General features: G+C 46.3%; 1 protein-coding gene and 1 long non-coding RNA gene across 2 annotated transcripts in view; both read left to right on the top strand.

Annotated features, from left to right (window-relative positions):
- The window catches only part of LOC144162514 (protein O-mannosyl-transferase TMTC1-like), a 162,733-nt gene that overhangs the window by 62,945 nt on the left and 76,513 nt on the right, over positions 1-23,275 (top strand). The window contains exons 2-4 of the mRNA XM_077693076.1: positions 6,461-6,638; positions 13,508-13,581; positions 14,995-15,222. Of these exons, the coding sequence (XP_077549202.1) occupies positions 6,461-6,638; positions 13,508-13,581; positions 14,995-15,222 (480 nt within the window). The remainder of the gene's footprint in view (positions 1-6,460; positions 6,639-13,507; positions 13,582-14,994; positions 15,223-23,275) is intronic.
- Positions 17,003-20,023, top strand: LOC144162515 (uncharacterized). Its single transcript, XR_013320685.1, has 4 exons — positions 17,003-17,254; positions 18,303-18,376; positions 18,849-18,935; positions 19,598-20,023. It is a non-coding gene; the product is annotated as an uncharacterized LOC144162515 (long non-coding RNA).

The raw sequence follows: 23,275 nt of genomic DNA on the forward strand, positions 1-23,275 counted from the left end.
CAACCTGATGATCTTTAACGTACGCCGAAATCTCGACACGCGGGCGCTTTCACTTCTTGCCTACATCTCTAACGCTTTACACACTGAGTCATCGTGGTGGTTTCCACTCCATTTGCCGCCCGATATAAAAAATATTTGGAAAAACCGCTTAACCTGACGAAACCATTACAGTTAACCCTTTTCTCAACAAGGTCGCTGAGGACGCGACATGTAAAAATGTACCGTCTACCTTAGCGAGCGAATACGCCCCGTTCTTGTCTTATTCATGCGCCTTTATTAATCCCCGGTGACTCCCCCGCGAGAGTATCCGCGATATAACCTTTCTGGAGCAGTTTTGTTTTTCCCCCACCGATTGCCGAGATATTGCTCGGTGGAGCACCCAAGACTTCATCCTGAACTTTCGAATGAAGCTTTATTTTTCAAGTTCTAATATGTCCATAAATCTCGCACTCGGCAAACTGGTTAAAGACTTGAAGAATGAGCCAAAATATTTATCCCGGCCGCCCCGGGCACACATTCGAGTCAAGAGTTAGAAGCTTCGGTAAAGTTTTGCAGAGCATTCTTTTATATCTGCTCTTCCTATCTTGAAGCACTGGCGGCGGGGCGGTGTCCCGTTATTGCTATGGCGCCTTATGAGGCGGATTCCTGAGACCGTCGAGGGAAGCAAAATGACAGAGAGAACAGATTTTCAAAAATTCGCGGTGCACGCCGCGCCCTCGGCAATCACGGGTGATGGATCGTCTTCGCGCGCGTGAAAAACGTCTGCTTATAAGGTGCTCCGGCAGATTTATAACTCCCAACAAACTTCAAAAAAATTTGAAGCGTTCGAACCTCTGCTCGTACCGGGGTGCAATATCAACTATATCCTGGGACAACAGCATTAACAGGTGCAACCCCGCTGAAAAATGTTTCCGTGCGTCCGTCCGTCCGTTACCGGTAATTCGATGCCTCTATGGGATTACACAGGTTATATGGAGCAGTTAATAACAGTTTTTATGACCTTTGTCTACATCACACACTCCTTCAGACTTTATTTTAAAAGGGTACGCTATGAACGTCACCTTGGGCCATAAAATTAGCCCAGCAATGTGTTTTAGGCCATTCTACCCAAAGAAAAAGTTCTACCACTTAGCTACAATAGCATTCTAGTTCATCCGCGTATGAATTTTCATATTTACATTGCAATTAAGCAAAATATAGTTACCCTAGTGGCCGTAACTTTGTCCAGAAATTCTTCTTTACGAATGATCAGATTTTCAATGAGAATACCGCCTAGCACGATAGAGTTGGCGCATTTTTCGTACTATTACCTGAGTATTGCGTAGATTTCCTACATTTCCCCCTGACTTTATGCAAGCTAACAATGTCCCATCCCTTCAGCTACGAAGGAAAACATTCCGCCTGAACTTTCCCGCGCAACTTGTTAACAATCCAATTACCATGTACGTCACATCGTATCTATCCCCTTTAATGACCCGACAAACGCGACATCTCCATGTTCGTTTCCTAACACCGTATTTCGCTAGAACTGACACACTTAAATTTTCTGTATTCCCTCGTACAATAGCTGAATGGAATTCCCTTAAAAATGTCACGTATCGTTCGCAGTGGTGTTTGTTGCCTTGCTTCACTGCATTCATGTTCGCATTGTATTTCTTGCTTTGTTTACTATGTAATCGCCTACCCTGCGTGGACCTTCAATGGTCCACAGTATGTAATGGAGAAAAGTTTCCGTTCCCTCGTGCAGGATAGCAAACTAGTCTCTAGCAAGGTTAATTTTCCTGCCTTTCGTCTAAATCCTTCCCTCCTTCCTTCGAAGTATGTAATAAAAAAATCACGCATCTCCACGAAGTGAATCATGACGTGTGCGCGAAGCACTGGTGATCTTTCTTGCCGTAAATCACCCGTGAGAGTGCTTACTGCTGCTAAAACGATTTCCAATCGAATACAATCTAATCCAATTCAATCTAATCCAATCCAGTTCAATCTAATCTAATCCAATCCAATCCAATCCATTTCAATCCAATCCAATAAAATACCCCTCGCGCATGCGCAGCACGGTTCTCCATGAGCTCTCTCTCTCTCTCTCTCTTTATCTATCTATCTATCTATCTATCTATCTATCTATCTATCTATCTATCTATCTATCTATCTATCTATCTATCTATCTATCTATCTATCTATCTATCTATCTATCTATCTATCTATGTCTCTCTCTCTCTCTCTCTTTCTCTCTAACCGTTAGTAAACCTTGTATTTTGTTGTTGTTAACCTTTTGTGTACCCTTTGTTAACAGATGTTTTGATTTACACGGTGCCGTGCCCTGAGCAAGGACGCCAGACGCCGAACGGACAGGCCTCGGCCTTAAGGTGCTTCGCCCCTAAAAGAAATATTTCTCACGTGAACTAAGCAGCACACACTACACCCTAAGAAGTGCTCGTAAAACGTCCTCGCCACAATGTTCCAGAATTGCTAATGGAGGTAGCCCATTGTGCGAATCTGACGAATGACATGACCGAGCATCTAATTTTGATTGAAAAAGGGCTTCTGCGCTGGGACATCGCGCAATGCAAAGCCCCTTGCACGTCTTTTGTGTTGATCCAGCCCACATGCACTATTTTTAGTCAAACCGTATGTTGGGCGTCCTCAATCGCCGAATTTTCTCACTAGGCCACTTCGATTGGTCATTGTGGGGCGCTGTGCTGAAGGCAACCTACGGGGACTTGTGAGAGTGTGTTCACGTTCCTCAAATATGAACGCCTTCCAACTTTGTCTGCGTCATTTGTGAAAGAGTTTCGCACTGCTACATGGTGTTTCCGTGCGTCAGTTGGTTAAGAGGCAACGACACCATTGGAATATCGCCAACATCGTGGCGTTGAGCTCCCTCTGCCGCGCTGCGGCCTTCTTGCGGTACTTGCGTGGCAGACCCCGTTTTGCTGACGCCCAAACTAACCCGACGTCCAAGCGCAAAGATTGGAAGTGCTAACACAAGGATAAGTGCGTAGGCACACACAAGGCGCTATGTACACACACACTCGCTTGTCCTTGTTGCTTGGAAAGCCATAAAAATTGCTTAAAAAGGACGCCACACGAAAGAATTAAGACAACAGGACGAGCGTCCTTTTTGCGTTATTCTCATGGATTTTCAAGTACCCGACCAATTAGTCCAGCAACAAATCTTGGTGATCGTCCTTGTTGTCTTAGCGTTTCCAATCTTTGCCATGTCCTGCTAACACGCCCAAACCAGCCTTTTCGTCGAAGCGCTTTCTATCACAAGACGCGGCGCGAGTCACTCCGAAAGCTGTCACTTGCGGCATTCTCTTGCGCGCGATAAAGCCACGAGGGGCGCGCTGTAAAGTAGCGAGGGGCTCGCGTTCATCTTCTGCCATTTTGGCTAAATTGCATCGATTGGCACGCGGTTGGTATTACTGTTGCCCATTTACTGATCAAAGGGAGGTATAGGCCTGGCATGGGTACTGGGTGTGTAGGGAGAGGGCTGAAGCTTAGAGTTCCTCAGCACTGAGCACCACAAAACGCGTCCGGAATATTTTTTTTTTTTTAGGCAAAGCATCCGCTTCGGAGTACACCAACTCTATACCACAAAGTCGCTCTTAATAGCGAGCGGTGGAGTTTGAATGATAGTATGTCCTTCCAATGTGCTAAGTCAACAGAAGGTGGGGGGGGGGGGGGGGTCAGAGCAATGGGAAAGAGAGTTCTGTATTCTGTAAATTTCGTGTGCTGTCAGACGAGGAGATTATGGAGATTCGGAGGTTTGAGTGTTTTGCTGTAGGGGCACTTGGGAATCACTGGAGGTTAATACCATTTGCGAAGTGTATCTGTGCCGTATGATGGAGATTTTGAAATTTCTTGGAATCTGCTGAGAGAGGATATGTATGTGACATGACATTTGGTGTGCGTTGTTTGAGTTCAAGTTTCTCGTTGTGCTTTTACATTTGTGAACACGGGCAGTAATTACCCAACAATGCAGCCATGAACAACGGCACACTTTTCTCAACGAGGCGCCATAAGGCTTTATCTTTAAAAAATTCCCCGCATTTCCCCGAGGGGAAGAATGTGAAAGTGCGAATGCACGAGTTGAATTTGCGCGGTTTGGTAATGTTCGCGAAAGAGAGATCACACACACACACACAACTACAAAGAAAGAAAGATGCATTTATTCACAGACACCTATTTGTGTTGTCGTTGTACTTGATTGCTAGAGCGGATCTCAGCGTTGAAATTTCGTGTCAGTACTCCTTTAAGCGAGTGCATTAGCCCTTCTCACGCCCGATTCCTGGCCAATCCCCCACGTGGGTATGTGCCATGTCAGCGGCCAGGCAGCGCGCGCCCATCTCCCCCCGTTGCCAAGGAAGACGAGGAGATTCCTGGCCAATCCCCCACGTGGGTATGCTATGAGGATATCGCCGGTGGACGCAGGTTCAGGGTCGCTTAAGAAGTGCATCGCACTTAAAACTGCGTGTGGGCACCAATACGAACACGCGCCCCTAGCGGATCCAATAGCCTGGTTCATAAGACTGACACCTCGTGTTTGCGTCTCTTTCTCCGCTTTCTTTTCTCTACCATCATTGCTTACCAGACCACACACTGTTCCAAGCTACCCATTGAGAAGCTGCGAACATGTGTTCTAATAGGCTCGTAAAACCAGAATTACACGCACGCGACGTAGCAACGAAGAAATCCTTGATAAGGAACACCAGGAGAACACATAATGCTTTTTAATTCGCGGCTCGCAAGCTGGCTAACTGCTCGAATAATCTTGAACGGGCACGACGACGTGTTGATAATTGTTGATGCATAGGGCGGTGGGGCCTAGTTGACGGAGCCTTTAGTAGTCTTCAAAGAATGCAATGCCTAGAGGGCAGTCCGACGGCGTTCCAGCTCAACGTTGCAGCCATGGTTAGAGTGCCGTCCGACGACATCCGAACTTTTAAAATAGGCTGGCAGAGGGCAGAGCGTCTGGAGCTGTGGTGTAGAGGTTCCGCCTTGGCTTCCTGATACCTAGGGCGGTGGTTCCAGTGGTTGAGTCCGGCTCTTTCCTACTGTGTTTTTTTAAAGCGCAGCTTTCTAACTTTTCCTTGTGGCGGTGTCGGAAAGACGCACTGCAGGAATGCCAAAATTGCTGCAAGAAAGTCAACTCTCCACAATGGGTTTCCATGAAAAGCCCGTCAATGACACACCTCGTATACAATAGGAGGTTTTACAGGCATAACAGGTTGCATTGCGGTAGACTAATGAAGTTTAGCGACATACGGTTAAGAGATGATGATGATTGTGATTCTGCTGCTGCTGATGATGATAATGATGAAAGCGCACATATAGCACGGTGATCACGGCAGTCGAGCACATATGGCGCGTAGAAGCTTAACCAATGGGAAGCACAAATCAACGAGAACGCTGAGCTAACCAAATCAGCATATTCAGAAGACCCAATTAAAAACTAATGGATACAAAATCATAACATACATTTAGTTAGCTGAGCGTTCTCGTGTATTTTGACGCCGTCTGGTTGGACTGTGGAATTTGCGTTTGTGTCAAAGAAATCTTCGCGTTTCAACCATCTTTCTCCCAGAAAGATAAGTTGGATGTTTTTACATCTTCAGTTTGAATTAAATTTTTTGGTGGCTTATAATAGCTTTCAGTGTTCTAAAATGTTGCTTTCCGTTCGTTAGGCTATGTTTAATTTCCGTTAGGTTAGGGAAGGCGAGGTGTTGCCAAACGCGGCCTCCTTCTTGCGAAACGCCGGTGGGTGGACGTCGCTTTAGTTGAGCGCCGATAGAACCGTCGAAGGACACCCGGCACAGCTTTCAAAGAAACGCTATTCCAAGAAAACAATAAAGGGCAATAAAGCACTCCAAAGGGCAACACTGGAAAAAATCGCCACGTATCTGCTCCTTTCGTTGCAAATGTCAACGAATGACGATAGTCGACTCCTGCCCCTGCCATATAAACGCCTCCCTTAATCTCTTTCCTGCTCACCTGTCATGCTGTTGTTCTCTCGTCTCGTTCCTCCCAAGATCACACGCTGGAGGTTTGCTCACGTAAATTTAAATTTACCGCGTTCTACTGTTCCAGATGCCAGTGCGGCAGTACGGTAGGGTGGAGTTGCGCGCGACCAGAGGCATCCAACTGCAATGTTTATAGAACCACGTTGCCCTGCTCCACGTCCGTTCCAAGCGGAACTTGGAAGCTAGATTTGGATGTCGGTATATAAATAAGACTACTCCACAGTTTCTGTTCCACTTTAGCCACGTGGCTAAATAGAGTCCCAGACACACAGACACATAGACAAACAGACATAGAGACCGGCCAAAATTTATGCATTTAAGTTGAACAAGGAAGACTATCGTCTGTAATAAAGCCCCTTAATTTCTGTGACCTCCACGACCACTGTGATTATCCACCGTATGCCTTAATTAAGTTCATGCCTTCTTTTTCGCAGGGCGAATTTTCTCGCAAGCGGTCTCCAGGTGCGCGGCTACCACGTCATCAACGTGGCGCTGCACTGCGCATGCTCAGCGCTGGTCGCAACCGTGGCCCAATCGGATGTCAGGATGCAGTCCCTGCCTGCGGGCTTGGCTGCGACGCTGTTTGCCGCGCACCCTCTACACACGGAGGCCGTGAGTGGTGGTTCTTTTTGTTTTCCGTGGTCCTTTAGTGTCTAATGTATTGCCAGGGGAGATTTGTGGTCTGAGCTAAATCAAAAGACATTCACTAAAAAGTCACATCTGTTTCATTCCGCAACCCGATACTTCGGTATAAGTGACGTGAAGCCAGATCTGTGCGTGATATCATTTTTTCCTTTTTGGTGTCCCGATCCCCCCCGCTACCAGAGCAGTACGACAGCCAGGAATGCAGAAAGAGAGAAATTTATAGAGGAGCGTTTTTAAGGTCGTTTCGGTGGCTGTGATTTTGATGAGGGCAAGTAGAAGGAAAACGTTTTGGAATGCATGACATTCACGCGAGCTACTGCGTGAAGCACCGCTCAAGCAACAATGGGCGGAGCAACGTCAATGTGGCAATGGGGAACCCGCCCGCACGAACCTCGAAATGAGTAGGCGACGTGTCACGCTTAAAACAGCGGCCGCATGTTTTAGCTTCGCTGTTTAATCATTTGTACGGGCTGCATGGGTGTATGCAGCATGGTTTTTTAACACGCAAGTGTTTTATGCCGGGTTCCACCAAAATCTAACTGAAGTCATACCCGTCACGGGAATGACATCGCCAGAAAAACTTCTTTCGACGCGGCCACGCCGTGACTTGAACCACGAACTCTTTCGCCGCAACGAACAGACAAACAACGACGAACAGACAGATAACGAACAAATGAACAGACGCGTAAACACGACGACAAACGCACCTTATATCCTTCCCTTCAGATGGGGCTGCCGTCTAGGAGAGCCGAAGCGAAGTGGTGCATCATGACGCTAATGAGCCCCGACAGTTGGCACCTCGATACCAGCGCCTACTTGTACAGGAGACGCGCAGCGTAACCTGCGCAAAAGCTTTGTAAGGCAACGACCGCGAAGTAAGATCGACGCCGAAGTGCGAATGTCGCGCTGCTGGCATGGTCCGCTGCTCCTTTCGCTGCAGCGGACCGTGTGTTCATTAAAACGATTCGCTGACAACCCGTTTGGTTTCGTTCGCCCGGATGGTTTGCGAGCGCCTGTGGTTTCAGTCGGGTTTACGCAGTGCTCAGGCACGTGCAATCCAGTGTTGTCTAACGTTGATGCGTATAACGGTGGCATACCGATGAAATATAAATAGCGATGTGCAAGTTTATATTAATGCACAACAAAAATTCAACTGCTCCTGTGAAGGCACATTTCACTTTCGTGTTTTCTCGGTTACTATGGAAGACGAACCAACAACATTTTTTTTTTACTTTGAACTTCTGAAACAGGCTTCCTTGTTCCAATCCATGCACGAACCTATTAGCCCTTTCCTTGCGAGAAATACAAGATGTACGACATTACAAACGGTGGCACCAGACACTGATGGTTAAAACCACGCGCCCGTCTGCACAAGCTTTGACAACCTCAGAGGACATAGAATCTCAGCTAATTACATTTTGATTTGCAGTCAAGCCACTACAAAAAGACTGCTTTGTTGCTCTCTTTGTTCTCCCTCGCAGCGATGTTCTTGTCTTGGGGGTGATCATGTGGTAATGAATATGAAGATGGTGAGGAGTCGTTTCCACTACAAAAAGGTCGCGCATTTTCAGGCGTCGCTGAGAGCACTACTTTAAACTGATTTTTACACCAAAGTGCTTTATTCCCAGATACATCAAGAATTCGCTGACGTCACATCCGTCACGGAAGTGACGCCAGTTCAACGAAGCAAGTGGCCTGTAAAGGGTGCATCCCTGCACACAGGGTCTTCTTGCGGTGAAGCAACCTTTGGTACTAAAGAGAACCTTATACTTAGGGTTGGTCGTTTTTGGGTTTTATATTTTAACATGAAAGCGTTAACATAACATTTTAACATGAAACATAAAAGATTTCACTGACGTCATATCCGTCACGGAAACCCCGCCACCAGGACGTCGCTCGTCAAGCACACACACAAGAGAAACGCCGACCCCCAAATCATGCTCAGCTGCATATTTCGCTGCACGTTCCACATTCGTGTTTTACGGATTCCTATGACAGAGGAATCAACCACTTTAGAGGGGAGTTACCAATGCTTTTGGTAGCAGCCGTGAGGTTTTACTTTCTTCGTACATTTGTAAACAGAACTTCAGTCGAAATGACTTCAGACAGAACGAGGGCGGAAAGGGCAACACAGCACGACGGCGAACAGCGCTGCACGGTGCGTTTCTTCCCGTTCTCGTGTTTATCTCTTCGCTCTTCTTCTGTCAACAGTGGATCGATACCAACTCATCGGAGTCGACATCCGGGCGAACATCGGCTTTACACGCTTGCCGTCGTGCTTCAAAGTTTGCTCTCCTTTGCAGGACAATTTTCTCTACAGCTTTTTTTTTTACCTAGTCACGTGCAGTTTCTCTCATTCCAGGGTCTGGGCCACGTAATTAAATAAAAACTCAATCTTCTCAGCCGTTTCACGACAGCACTGGAGCGTAACGCGTGTTGAAGTTAATATCTGGAGAAACGCGGCCCCAGGCAGATTTCTGAAAACGCATTAGTTTAAAGGGACCCTGCGACACTTTCGATAAGCGCTTTCACCCTTTCCTTCGCGTCAGGAACCACTGCGAAAGCTACAGTTATCGCCAGCACGGAGGGGCACTGCGTGATTTCCTTGTCGCACCAGATACGCATTCCATTTATGCTCTGTTTTTGTGGCTTTTTTTAAGTTGCTATTGAAAAGCGTTCATTGCTGCAACTGAAGGAAAACTGGCCAACTGCCACTACATGGCCCTAGTGACGTAATTCGAGGCGTCGAAGAACGTCAAGACCGGGAAAAAGACAAAAATCTTTTGATCGAGTTTACAAGTTATTTGATGGGCATAGCGCAGTAATTTTGGGCTGAGGTACTTTGCGACCCCCTAATCTAAGTATTGGGTGGGTGACTACGTTCTGCAAGCATTTAGGATGTAAAAAAAATCTTGAATGAAATGTTGCAGGGTCCATGCAATGCGCTCATGCGCTCTGTACAGACGGTTAAGCCGCAGCGACGCTGCAACGTGCGGCTGCTGTTGAACTGCGCGTCGCTACTAAAATGGTCCGTTAAAAACTTTTTCATGATAAGCTCTGGGTACTGCGATTTTCTTTCGTTCCCGTTACTGCTCACGGCGCCGCTGATCGGAAGCTGCCTGCTCCTCGGAAGCGCGCATGACGCGTGCCCTACCCATTTCCAAGTAACCTGCGGCTGGTGTTTTTCTTTTCCACGTTGACGCTGCTCCTCCCGCACCACCGGCTGACCCTGCCCGGCGCTCTCGCCTGATTTGTGCGTCGCGCGGTAGCTTACTGCGCGCGCGCACTGCTGCGACAGAGTTAACCCAGCCACACTCTCTCCTCTTATTCCTAACTCCTCTACAACCTGTTTTAAAGGGACTCTGAAACAGTTCTTTCAACTTTTTTGAAATCTTAAATGCTTGCACAGCGTACTCACCAAACACATCCAGTACTTAGATTAGGGGGTCGCAAAGTACCTCAACCAAAAATTACTGCTCTATGCCCATCAGATAACTTGCAAACTCGCTCAAAAGATTGTTCTCTCTTTCCCGGTCCTGACGTTCTTCGACCGCTCGAACTACGTCATTACAGCGGTGTAGCGGTTGTTGGCCACCGGTTTTCCTTCAGTTGCAGCAATGCCCGCTTTTCGATAGCAACTTTTTTTACATTTTTAAACATGAACTAGCCAGCCCATTTGCTTCCCGTTCTATGCCCCGTTCTCCCCGTTGTAAGCAAAAACAATTCAGAAACGGAAGGCGTATCTGGTGCGACGAGCAAATCACGCTGTGCCGCTCCCTGATGACGATAACTGTAGCTTTCGCAGTGCTTACAGACGAGAAGAAAAGAGTAAAAGCGTTTAGCGAAAGTGTTGCAGGGTCCCTTTAAAGACGATAGTCTTTCTTGGGCTACTTACGCGCAGAAACTTTGGTATGTCTTTCTGTCTGTCTGTCTGTCTCAATTCTGCAAACCGGCCAATGTGAAACAGAAGCTGCGCAATACTCTTATATACCCACAGCCAAATCTGAACGTCTAAATCCGGCTTCACTGATCATATATATGTCAACATTGTTGAACAAGAACAAGACGGTACGCAAATATAAAGCAGAAAGTCAATAAATAAGTAGTATATGCAGTGTTTATTTTAAAAAATTGTGGATGCCTGGTTTTTGCGATAGTGAATTAAATACTACATCAACTGCAGAAAACAGCGGCCTGCTGTTGCTAGCGCTCCTGGCGGAATTTAAGAAATCAAACGGCAACAGCAACGAAAGGTTCCACTAGATTGGTTCAACGTTCTGCTTGGAACGCACGTGAAGTAGGGCAACTTGGTCCGCGATGAACATAGTAGTAGGGTGTCTGGATTCACGCGCGTCTACGCCGTGCGGCAGCGCTAGCATCGAGGCACCCGACGTGGAGCAGTGGATGCGGTAAATTCAAATCGACTTGAGCAAACCTCTGGCGTGTAATCTTGACAGGAACGACACGGGAGAGGAACAGCATGAGAGGTGAGTGGGACAGATAATGGAGGCATTCATTTGGCAGGGGCCCGACTGGACTATCATCTTTTGTCGACATTTTCAACGAAAGGAACAGATACGCGGCCATTTTTTTATTCTTGCGCATGGGCAGGAGTTTGCGCCGGAGAAGTTTTCTGGGTACACCAGACCGCTGGAGTTTCGTGTCGCTAGCAGTGTAAATAATTGCTTTAAAAATGGGCTCTTCTTGCTACCGTAGTCGTGACGACATGCGCACTATGCATAAAGGATAGGGCTGTGCTCGGAAAGACACCTCTATATTTACCGATAAGGACGCGTACAAGCCCCGCCTGTGTTGATGATGCAGTAAGTGTCCCGATGAGAAGTTTAACCTCGGCTTCCACACAGTCTGCAGGGGGCCATAATTAGAAGAATTCTGGATGTACTTGGTTCTTGGAACGTAGAGCATAGGTATTCAATGAATGAACTGTGGGAAGGAATTTCGCGAATAGTGATGCTAGCTTGTACTTAAGATGCAAGTTATATGGGTACGTGGGGTACTGAAACAAGCATTACGCTGTAAACAAAAACCTTAAATATGCTGTAAATATAACGTCGTTGTATGTTGCTAAAGCATGTGACGTTTTCAAACACATTCTCCCTACCTCATTGTCATGAACATTGTGTACGTTATCTAATTTATCGGATTTAATTTCAGAACGTGTCCTTAACTTGCTAGGGTATTTTTAACATGCATGAGTTTTGTTCAGCTAGTGAAACAAATTTGCAAGGTCACTATTCGTGTCTGATTTTTAGATGAGGTAACCACAAAACGACCAGCTAAATTTCCCTGTTAACCCACATCAAGCAAAATGGAAACTCGCCCAGGAAACGTTTACGTGTTCATGCTACGACATCTTTTTAGGCCCCACAATTTTTTTCTCTGTGTGCTTATATGTGGCGTCACACAGGCCATACGGCCGCTATCAGCCGCCTTGGTTTCAAATGAAGTAATCAGAGCGAAGCATTCAATATCAGGTTTAATGGAATCGCCGCAAGACCAATGTGATCATTCAAAAGTGCCAGCACCTGCCAGCAAGCGATGTATCGCCGTTTAGTCCTGGTTACAACTGCGGTTTTTTAAATGCTTCTAAGCACAAAGGAAAGAGCAAAAAGCGGTGATATAAACATCTCCTTATCCGCATTACGTAGAAAATTGCGTATCAAAGTGCCGTATTCTTCGCCATATTTTTACGGAAGCTGTGACGACAACCGGACAAATGCGTGGCGTTAATTTTATTGTGAGTGTGTCTCGCCTGCCCTCGAACAAAGAAATTTACTTTAAGCATGAAATATGCAGGCATCACAGTTTGTCTTAATCCGCGTCTGGTTCTGCGCTGTAAAATCTTCAGCAGGCATCAGTTTATGAAGACTGAGCGCACGCCTTTTCCTAATGCCAGCTAAATTTACTCCATTTCGGTGGTTCCTCAAGTTGCCACAAAATCAGGTAGTATTTTGTGCCTTTGCCAGTTTTAATCCTTAGCTACAGCTCCGCACTATAACTACAAAACTGAGTAGTGGGTCACATGCGTTGAACTGCGCGATACAACCACAGACAGGAGTTTGATAACCTAGAATACGTCATTACGGTATTCTAGGTTGTTGCAAAGTACTTTTTTGAATTTATATTCACCGTGGACAAACTGGAAGCATCTATGACTGCGCACACTGCGTGGTAATTATGACTGCGCGGTAATTTCGCTTTTTGCGGTAGTATTCTATGCCAGATTAGTACATTTCAGTCAAGCTTTATTCTGTATTTGTGACTCTTCCTCTACTCTTCGTTTTGCTCTGCTGCAAACCAAGGCGCATTCAACAATTTAGACTCCCTTTGTGCTTCATTTATACCCCTTTTAAATTACTTTATATACTCCTTTCTGCTCCTTTTCTACACTCAAATCAAATCATATTTTATTCAGCATCGTTCTCAGCGATGTCGGGAGCAGGGACAAAAAGCTTTTAAAGGATCGGCTTGACTCTATCCGTACCCCACTCGGGAAGCTGACATTTCTATGAAGTCAACTAAAGTTGACTTTGCAGCGCCACATCATTTTACAGTGGCAGTCAGGCGTAAAAGCATAAACGCGAAAAAACGACAATGATAGCTGCAACAGGAGCAGCCGAAACTTATAGAATAAATAATCGCTGTAAGCTTACAACCTTTTTTATTCCTTTCGCGGGAAACTCCTGCAGCCGGAAAAGTGTGGCCGTAATACTCATTTATACGAGTTGCTTCCCGTGAACTTCACGTCCTGTAAATCGGCTGTGCCATTCGCATTTCTCCTCTCTCCTCCCTTTCTCCCTCACACTTGTGTCCAGGTGTCGAGCATTGTCGGCCGGGCTGAGCTTCTCTGCTGCCTTTTCCTTCTGCTGTCGTTCGTGTGCTACCAAAGGTGAGCGTTCTTATGGCCGAACCCTGTATGGCGGTGAGGTATCTATGCCGGTCGATGTCCAAGTGTTTCTCCGCCCTCCTACACAGTTCTATTGTCTTCGTTTGGGGCTTACCCGCCGTGTACGATCGATTATTCAGCACCGATCGAACACGCAACACCGTCTCTGTTCGGAGGCCACAGGCGGACTTGCGTGCAGCATTTTAACCAATCCGAACGCAGAAAAGTGCGCGTATAGATAAAAAAATTCCCGCGCCTTCCCGCGAGGGGAACACGAGTAAATGCAGAGCATTGGGTGTCGTTAACGCCGCGTAAAGTCGTGTTAGGGTGGGTAGTTGGGTCGTTGTTTCGTTGGTGTTGGTTTGGGGTAGAGAGAGGAGAGTAAAGTCGCGTTAGGGTGGAGCGAGCGTCAACCAAGGAAGGAAGGAGCAACGCAGTGACTGAAGCACGAGCGACCGCTAGCCGCTTTATATTTGCAGCGCGCGCAGTAGAGGGAGAGCAGTACGGGGGGGGGGGGGGGGGGGGGGGGAGAGCGCGCACGCGCAAGCAGCGCGCGCCCTTCCACGCCCCACCGCGCTGCTATCACGCACCTGTTACGCCGAGACCGCGACGGAGCGAACGGGCTGACTACGACGCATGCGCGCGCCAGCTGCTGTTGAGAGAGAGGAGGGAAGGAGGAGAGGCGCACCTGCTGCGGACGCGGAGCTGTAGCTATACGCCAGCGGACATCTAAATGACTTTGAAATTAAAAAGTGCCACAAAATTAGGTTTAAAAAGTGTGCCTGAAACTACTTGTCAAGGTCGATCCAAAATAAGTGTGCGGACACATGTACAGTTTGTGCTTGATGTGAATGGTTGTTGTAAGTACAAACTTCTGTGAGCGTGACGGGACGTGTGGCTTGCTGGGCCAGTTGGAGCGTTCTGACGCCTAGGAAAAACCAAGCGAAAAACACGAATACACAAGTCAAAGAAAGCTAGCGGGTTGTCCTTCTTTGATTTGTGTCTTCGTGTTTTTCGCTGGTTTTTCCAAAACCTGACGGGAAGCTTCAGGCTGTGGCTAGACGCTGGACTTAAGTTGATTTTCTCTGCTGTTCCACTGTTCTGAACTAAGTGCGCGTGCTCAGAGAACATGCGCACTTATACATTTGTTGCCTCAAGCCGAATATAACGGTTTCCCTCGCTTGACAATACTCATTTAACCAATGAACGGGCACAAACTGAATGGGGTAACGAAAGTCCGCGTCTGTCTATATGTTGACGGGACGAGGTGTTGACGGGACACAACATGTCCCGCTGTGTCCAGTCTACACCTCGTCGTCGTCCCTTTGCGCTGTTCCGAGAAGACTATTTCATGTTCGGGCCTAACCATATTCTACCACCGCGTACGATAACGGGTTCGAATTTGTGTTTCTGTAGGTGCACCGACTTCCATTGTGCCGTGGCCAGCAGCAAACTGGCCTTGTGGCTTGCCGCCTGTGGGCTTATGGCCGCCTGTGCCCTGCTCTCCAAGGAACAAGGCATTAGCGTTCTTCCTGTCTGCATGCTGATGAGGCTGCGCACATTGTACGTCTCTTCGACGAAGAGGCCGCTGCGACCCCACGCCGGTCTATGGCCTCACAAGTCCCTTTACGGGAGCCCAAGGTGGTGAGTACTTCGATCTTTTTTTTGTGAAGCAGAAGCTTCACGGATATAGCCCGAAATACTACAGCATTTTCCTTGACATTCTGCAAGCTCTCTCTTCAAACTTAATCTTTGTTATATCATTCCAGCGTCGGAAGCCAAGAGAGTGAAACAAGTGCGGTAGGCATAATTGTGACACGGAAAGACATGGAAGAGCGGCACAAGTTTAATTAAGGCGTTTCTTTGTGCTTCTACTTGTGGTCCTCACGAGACGATAAGTTGCGCTTTTTGATAACGTCTCTGCGTGAAAGCTCAGTCAGTCCTTCTGCTGCTCCGTGCAATGTCGCAAAGGTTGTACTTTCTTGTAGGGGAACCACCTGTTGCGGATTTCGAATACCCCGCCAACATGAACAGTCATGATGATGAGAGAGACGCCGGCAACGAAGTGGCACGTACACGCGCCACCGATGCGTGCTGGCACGTTGGCTCGTGATTGAGTTCGGAACGCTGCGCTTTTTTTTTTTTTTTTTTTTTTTTAATTGCGAAAGTTTGCTCTGCAGCATAAAACGGTGGAGGCGAGTGTGTTTAAATGTACATAAACAGGAAGTTTTCACTAAGAAAGTCTAAAAGGCTCTGGTGATACGGCCCAAAGAGCCAGCGTCTGTAGTCGGGAGGTCGCTTGAACGACCATGCACGGCTTTGTGTCGCTCTCTCCACGGCGCCAATAAACGCTGAAGAACGGCTTCCCGACTCGTAACACACCATTAAATCCCAGCCTGAACACATGTTGGGGTCTTCAAAAACACACGAAGTCTTAAAGACCCGTGGATAGAAGATGAAGAGTGGTGCTTAAAGGGACCATGAAGACGAACAGCGTTTGATTCATTAAAAAGTCCGTTTTATCATGATAACAACAATACCACTTTTGCGCAAACCTCGAACAAATGACGGAGATATTAAAGAAAACATATTCACCAATGGCGACTCCCCGGCCACTTTCTGGAAAATTTCTACTACGTCACAGAATTGCGCCATTGGCGCAATCTTTGGCATTGTTTGCGCGATTGGTGGCCGCTGAGCTAAGCCATCGGCAAAAAAACGAGACCAGGAGGTTGTTGTATGGTCTCTAGCTCCGTTTGATTGTATCACTTGAATCCTAAAGCGCAGTTAGCGCACGGATAAAGTTGCCGTAGCGCCGTTTCACAACACGTCCCTCCAGCCCATATTACGTCACTATGGTGCAAAATCAGAAGGTTTTTTCCATAGTACTTGCAGTTTTTTCGGTTTAAAACGCCCTCAGTTGAGGGGATGGAACTGTGTGAACTGCCGATGTCTTGTTCTTTAAAATAGAACAAAGTTGTATTTAGCTTTCCTGGCCCAATAAGGGTACAACACTACGCCACGTTCAGCTTGGAATCGTTACTCGCTGTCCGATTCTCTTGCAGTTGGTTCGGCGAGACTAGATATTTCCCTGCGCATTGGGAGAGATAAGGTCTGAGGACTTTAGGTCGTTGATAGCTCATACACTCTAATCCTTGTAACCCATAATGTAACTTCTAAATGGAAGTAACCTATAAAATAAAGGTTACAATGGATCCATTTTGATGTTTTCTTTATCCCAGTCCATTTTAAGGGTTACAAGCGTGAAGTTAAAAGCAGTTTATAGGTTACATTATTGATTTATAGGTTACATCAACAAAATCCGAAATGTAACCTTTACGTTGTAACCTATAAAATGCCCTGTAACCTATAAGGATGCTCGTCGCGCCTTCTCTCCAGGCGGACGTTTATTTCTCCGTTGCATGACGGGATATAGAGAAATGGCGGCGCCCGCAGGTCCGGTGGCCGCGTTTTCGCGCCACTCGAGCCTTTTTACCGCTGTGATACCCCTACGATGAAGCGAGGATTGCTGTTACAAGACTTATTTGTCTGCGTGAGTCGCGGAGGCTGCGGCGAGCCCATTTGTGACTGGCAGCGCCACACGGCCCGTTTTTCTACGACCAACATCAAGTTCGCATGTTGGACCAATGCCCCGGCGCCAGTGAAAGCGAACTCGGTGAGTATATTCCCGTAACGGTTTTCGTGTTTTCATTGTATGTATCTTTTCGCTGGGGGCTTTTCAATTTGAAATTGCAGCATTCGAGAGGGATTTTATTTACCCGACTGGTTGCTTAGCTGGACGTTTTCTGTTGCCCGCGGCGCAATTGAATGAAATCGCGGGCTTGCGTTCGTCGCGTCAGACTAGAGCGGACGATTGGGAAAGCCCGTACATTATAACAGATAACGGCACTCGTGACCTGCTTTCTGCTCTGCGCGCCTTCGTCATGTGTTGAGCGTTTTGTTTACGCTGTTGGCTGCATCGGGCGCACTTGACGAGTTATTGGCCCATGTAATTGTCAGGTAGCTCTGCTTGAATATTTGAAGTTTTTCACTATGAAGTCTTATATTATCGCGCTTTTCTCTGGGTATTATCATTTTGTTTCAGCCGTCGGGAAATATTCATTTTTCTCGCTGCATATGTTCGGAATGGTGTCATGTCTATTTGTCTTGTAGTAATATATCCGGATAAACAGAAGGTGTGTGGTGCAGAAAAGTAGCCCACTAAATGGTGTCCGAAATTTCTAGACTCACTTTTGTCCAGCACAAGCCTCTTTTTTTGTGAAAGTTTGCCCTACCGCACAATAAAATTTTTCATATGTAAAACACTCTTCATTTTTGTCATTCTTTTCCTTGAGTGGGTAAATTTGGTGTTAGTCATTTTGAGGTAGCGGGGCATTTTCACCATGTTAAGTGGGTTTATTATTCTCATTCGCACGAATCAGTCGTTTATTTATTCGCGTGGTATTGCCGGGCAAATGGTTGTCTCGCGTGATACTAGTGTAGTGCAGTAAAGCGACTTTACAGAATGGTGGTATGTATGAGCCAACATGCAGGCTGCTTGATTGTTGTTTTTTGATGATACAGAAATTGTGACGAATTAAACAGAGACAAGTGCAGGTGTAAAAACGGGTGCTGCACCATCATCGGCTCGTGGCTGTTCGAAAAGTGTGGTTGCATCTGGCTACCTATGCTATGACTTATGAGCACTACTGTTTTTCTTGCAGGCAGTGTTCTTTGAGCTGACAACCAGGACTCCCCTGCGTATGACACAAGAAGTCTGATTTCCGTGGAAACAACGGTATGAAAATGCAATAATTAAAACACATTCATTCAAATATTCTTTGTAAAGATGGCACCCAGGCCTGCACAGACAAAAGTATGAATCACTTGTAAAAATGCGAGGCCTTACTTCAAGTGTTATGATGCTATATTTCGTATCTTATTTTGCCTCATGTTTAGTGACTCTTTCTATCAGTTCGTTACTACATGAACGTTATGAATTCACATAACGATTTCCTCAGCATGGAGCTTTGTAGTTTTTCAGCAACTCCACATATTCTATAAGATGCGTGGTTTTGCAGAGCCAACAAGAAGAACTCTTTTTCGAAAAGAGCTCTTTAAGAAAGCTTCAGTTGTTAGTGAGGGCTTGTGCTGTGTTCTTTTCTTCGTCTTGTCAAGTTTGAGGTGTTCTTTCATTATGAATGTATACCAACTGCCCAGCTCTAAAGCCTATTACATTATAACCCAAATTGCCCTTTGAGTCATTACAGGTACAGACCTCCCGGGAATGCCACTTGAAGATCGGTGCAAGTTCTAGATGTATCCTCTCCCACAACACATTTGGACGAAGAAAAAATGTAAGTTGCCGATTCTTTTTTACGAATAGCCGAGTAAGAAACCACCGGTAGAAGAACACTTTACTGAAATGAAAAACGTTTCGGCTTCCACGTGGGATCCTCGTTCAAAATGAAACTGCCAGTACAAGGGCGGGGGGGGGGGGAGGTGGGAGATGTTTAAGTACAGCCAAAAATGTGACGCACACGGCGTCAGCATCGTGAAAGGACGTTTCCTGGGTTTAGTGCGACGTTCGCCCTGTTGCGTGTACTAGTGATTCCACATGAATTCACGGAAATGTTTTTGCTTTCTCGTTTGCAAATGTATGTCAGTTTATCTCGTAGCCCAAAGTTTCTGCCTGTTCTGGGTGAGCATGCAGAAACATTTGGCGAGATAAACAGGAACACGGCGCGATTAAAATTCAGGAAGGTTGGCCGGTATGACTATAGTGGCTTCGCGTTCTGAGCAATGCGGCCAAATTATTCTGTGTAACGAGAACTGAAATGACGTGAAATTATTTGAAAGGCCGTAAATCACTCCTTCTCTGGTGTGGCCTTTCATTTCATTCTCTGGTCTACGTCTTCATTTTCGTGCAATATATTTTTCGTACTTCACATGCCTCTGGTTTGGAGTGAGGGGATTATGGTTGCACTGGATTTTGTTCTTTTTCTGAAATTTTCTGTAGATGGCTCTTCAAGGTGGGGAAATCCAAGTGACGGCCCCTCACATATATACCTCCATCTGCGGCAGCAGGGAACAAGTTATTCAGATGACCTCGGGAAATCTTCAGCGTGCCCTGATTTTGTGCCTGCTTGTGTACTACGTAAATTGCGAAGCTTATCTCTGAATTTTTCCAAGCGCCTTTTTTCATGCAGGAAACTATAGATCCCATTTAAAGTTTGTCCAAAAGACAGATTGCAATCGGCCAACAAACTTGTTAGTGCTGCATAAAAAACGATAACTTGGCGTGGGAATCACAACTCAGGTGGAACTGTAAAGAAGAACCTAAGAGGGAAGTGTAAAGATGGATTCGTAAAGACAAGTGAATTCCAAGTGTAATATTAGACTCTGAGTGAAACAGAGAATGTTAAACACTGCTTTGTATGAAACAGTGAATTTGTAATAAATGTTCTTTCTACTTTCCCACATTCTGCGTTTTTTCTGTGGGGAACCATGACAATAATGCTGTACTGGGAAAGTGGACCTCTGAGAACCATCTTATAAATGTAGCTCAAACTCGAATTCATCTGAAATGGTTCAATTGCAGTACCAAACAATTCGAAATACTTTGCATACGTCCGTGCAAATATTGAGGTAAATAATCTGTATATTTGGCCATGTTTGTGAAGCTGTTCACGCAACATTTATTAAACAGGCTTAATAAGGATATATGAATAAACCGAGTTTTACCTGAAAGTCTAAAGCAATATAGGAAACACCAGTTCGCCCAGGAATCCGCACTCGTCTAATACTCATTAAGGAACGATAATTACATTGGGGTGGTTCGCAGCTTTGCTTTTTAATAAATAGCCCACTGGTGTTTCATAATAATAAATGTGAATGTTCAAAACTACTGATGCCAAACTTCTGGAAATGAGCTCCTGTTAAATGCGCAAATATGTGTGCATGTACTGCAATTCTCTTTTGATAATCATGGCCTAAGTTGTCAGACAAGAATTTTTGGCTTAAGGCTATGTTATCATAACTTTGGCGTCCTTTTGAAGTATGCTATCAAGTGCATGTTTCCACTAAAGCTTGGTTTCACTAAAGCCTAATGTTGTTTAACTAAAACTAAAATTCATGCCCACAATTTACCAAAAGACCTATCATGCATGTTTGATACTGGTTTCTTAAACGGCACAAAGCTGATGCAAACATCAAATTTAGTTATGTCAGTTTATAAGACTTAAGCGTTGCCAAAACTCACAAAGATTTTGGGGTGACAACCTAGGTAACGATTATCGAACAGGTAATGCAATGCATATATATTAAGAGAACATTTTCAAGCTTTTTAGCACCGCAATTTTAGGAATTATAAAGTAACTTCTCTTTTAGCCCCAGCCGTGTGGCCGGCAGTTTATTCAAGGGACGAATAAAAGACACCCGATGCAAAAGTTTAGACTGCGCAATGGACAGCATGGTCGCACATATCGTCTTCCACTAACGCGATATTTGTTTACCACGCGGGAAAGGCGCCTTCGGGGCGTCCCCACAGCTGCGCCGGCGAAAGAGCGCCTGGTGCGCAACCTTCCAGGTGTGTGGCCTTGGACGGCGGTAGATGTAACTTATATATAGGTATACATGCTGAAAGCGGCAAAGTAACCCATAACTGAGTAACCCTTACGTGTATACGTATATAAGGGTTACGAAATTATAGGTTACATTTGTACCTTATAAATTATAGGTTACAAAAATTCGAAAATGTATACCTCTATTAAGGGTTACCCAGCTTAGAGTGTACGTCTGATTTCAGAATTTCGTTGCGTAGTTCGAGTGGCACATTGCATAATATGCAACTCAAATCTGTGCGCGGCCGTCATCGGGGGCCATGTTGAAAACAGGGTGCCCTCAGTCGGTTGGAAGCTATTCCCTTCAATCTCGAGACTGGTGTGCGTGAGCTTATGCGGCAGCAACTGAATTATTTGCTTAAATATAACCAACTCGTGTAGCCTTCCCGAAGATGATGACACAAGTTGTTTTCCGTGCATTTCTGGCTGATTTATTTTTTACGTAAAAAAAGACGACATTTTTCTGAATTCGCCCGACTTCACGCCTGAAGAAAAAAGGCCTCGGATTACTACCGACAATACATGCCTTTATCTAAACATCTGCAAGTCGAAGACTGTTACCTCTGATAACTAAAGCGGCGCAGAAGTCAACACACCATCACGTGATTTTGCGAATGTCAATTAACGGGTCACTGGCCACGACGTAGGCTTCGCGCGTAAGTTTATTGCTACGTTGAAAAAAAAAATGCCCATGCGCCGGATGCAAGATCGGGGAATTCACGCTGGGATAGCTTGGCCGACAAATCACAGTCTGTGTTCCCGCCGGAAACAATTGCTCGCTGATTTGTAGATCGCATGCAGGGCGCTGTCCGTTTCTGGGACATTTTGAAAAGAGCGCTGAGAAAAGAATGAAAAAATGAACGAAGCTTACGCTAACGCGTGAGACTTGAAGGTAGCGAAGCTGTACGCAATTTTCACGACCATCACGAAGGTTTAAGTCCACGATTCAGCGGATTAAATCCTTCGCTGCCGCAACGACCTTTACTCCATCGTTGTTGCTATAAGTGTGAGCTTGTCAATTTTTGTGAAAGTGATAATCATTAGACATCACGTTGGAGGGGCGTACGCTATGACGTGTCTTGGTCGTTCCGAGCAAGTGTTGCCACTATTAGAGAGTTTTAGTACAGCGGGAGCTAGAGTTTAGCGCGCGCTATTCCTTGCGTGCGCCCGAGTGCGCATGCGCAGTCCGCAAAAGGAGGGCTTGCGTTTTGCGGACGCACGCTATTTTCCAGAGTTTACGGGCGGTACTTTGCGGCGTTGCGGGCCGCGCGCAGCTGGCGCTGGTCTCCTGAAACCTCTTTGCGCGAGACGGCCTGCCCCCGCTGGCCGCTGCCCCCCGGAATGGTTCTGTGCGCGCGCGCCTCGCCTTCACCGACGATCTCGCGTTGCTGACAGTGACAGGTACCTGCGGTCGCACAGAATACTAGACTTTACTTCACTGTATCGCTGTGCCAAGCCGTACCGAACACAACCGGTGTGGGCGATAACACCGTTTACCTTGGCTCTTGTTTGTATGGGCTGGTTGGCTTGCGAAATTATAGTTATTTGTTGACATCCTAGATGGCGCTAGCGACGACACTAAGCCTTCTCGGTGGTGGGGACAGTGCAGTAACTTTGGGCATTCAGCCGGTTTTTTTTTCTTTTTTATGTACTTTGTAAACTTTTTCACATGGCTTGGACATTTCGGTGTCCACCCTATACAAAGGGTTTATGATCATCATCATCAGCAGGACCACGCTATTAGCGGAGCGTTGCTGGCGCAGTACTAAAAACGGGGTTGGGAGAAAACGTTTGCGGAGCGCAAGCGCAATATTTTGCGCGCGCTAAACGCTAGCTCCCGCTATACTTAAACTCTCTATTACGGCGAACTCTGCAGTATTTTTTTTTCTGGCCAGTCTTGGGAAATCCCCCTAAGTGGGCATGCTTTACTTGAAAGTCGTGCGCAGAGGACGCTGGGCGGTCGTCGCGAGGACGCACACACGAGCGCTCGGTATTTTCGTGGTTTTGTTAACTGCCGGGCGGGCGCCGCGCGGCCCGAGCTCACGTGCGCACGCTCGGCAATTTCTTGGTATTTG

Source organism: Haemaphysalis longicornis, unplaced genomic scaffold (assembly GCF_048455015.1).
Source record: "Haemaphysalis longicornis isolate Haplotype H1 unplaced genomic scaffold, Haemaphysalis longicornis Haplotype H1 scaffold_12, whole genome shotgun sequence".
NCBI classification, from domain to species: Eukaryota; Metazoa; Arthropoda; class Arachnida; order Ixodida; family Ixodidae; genus Haemaphysalis; species Haemaphysalis longicornis.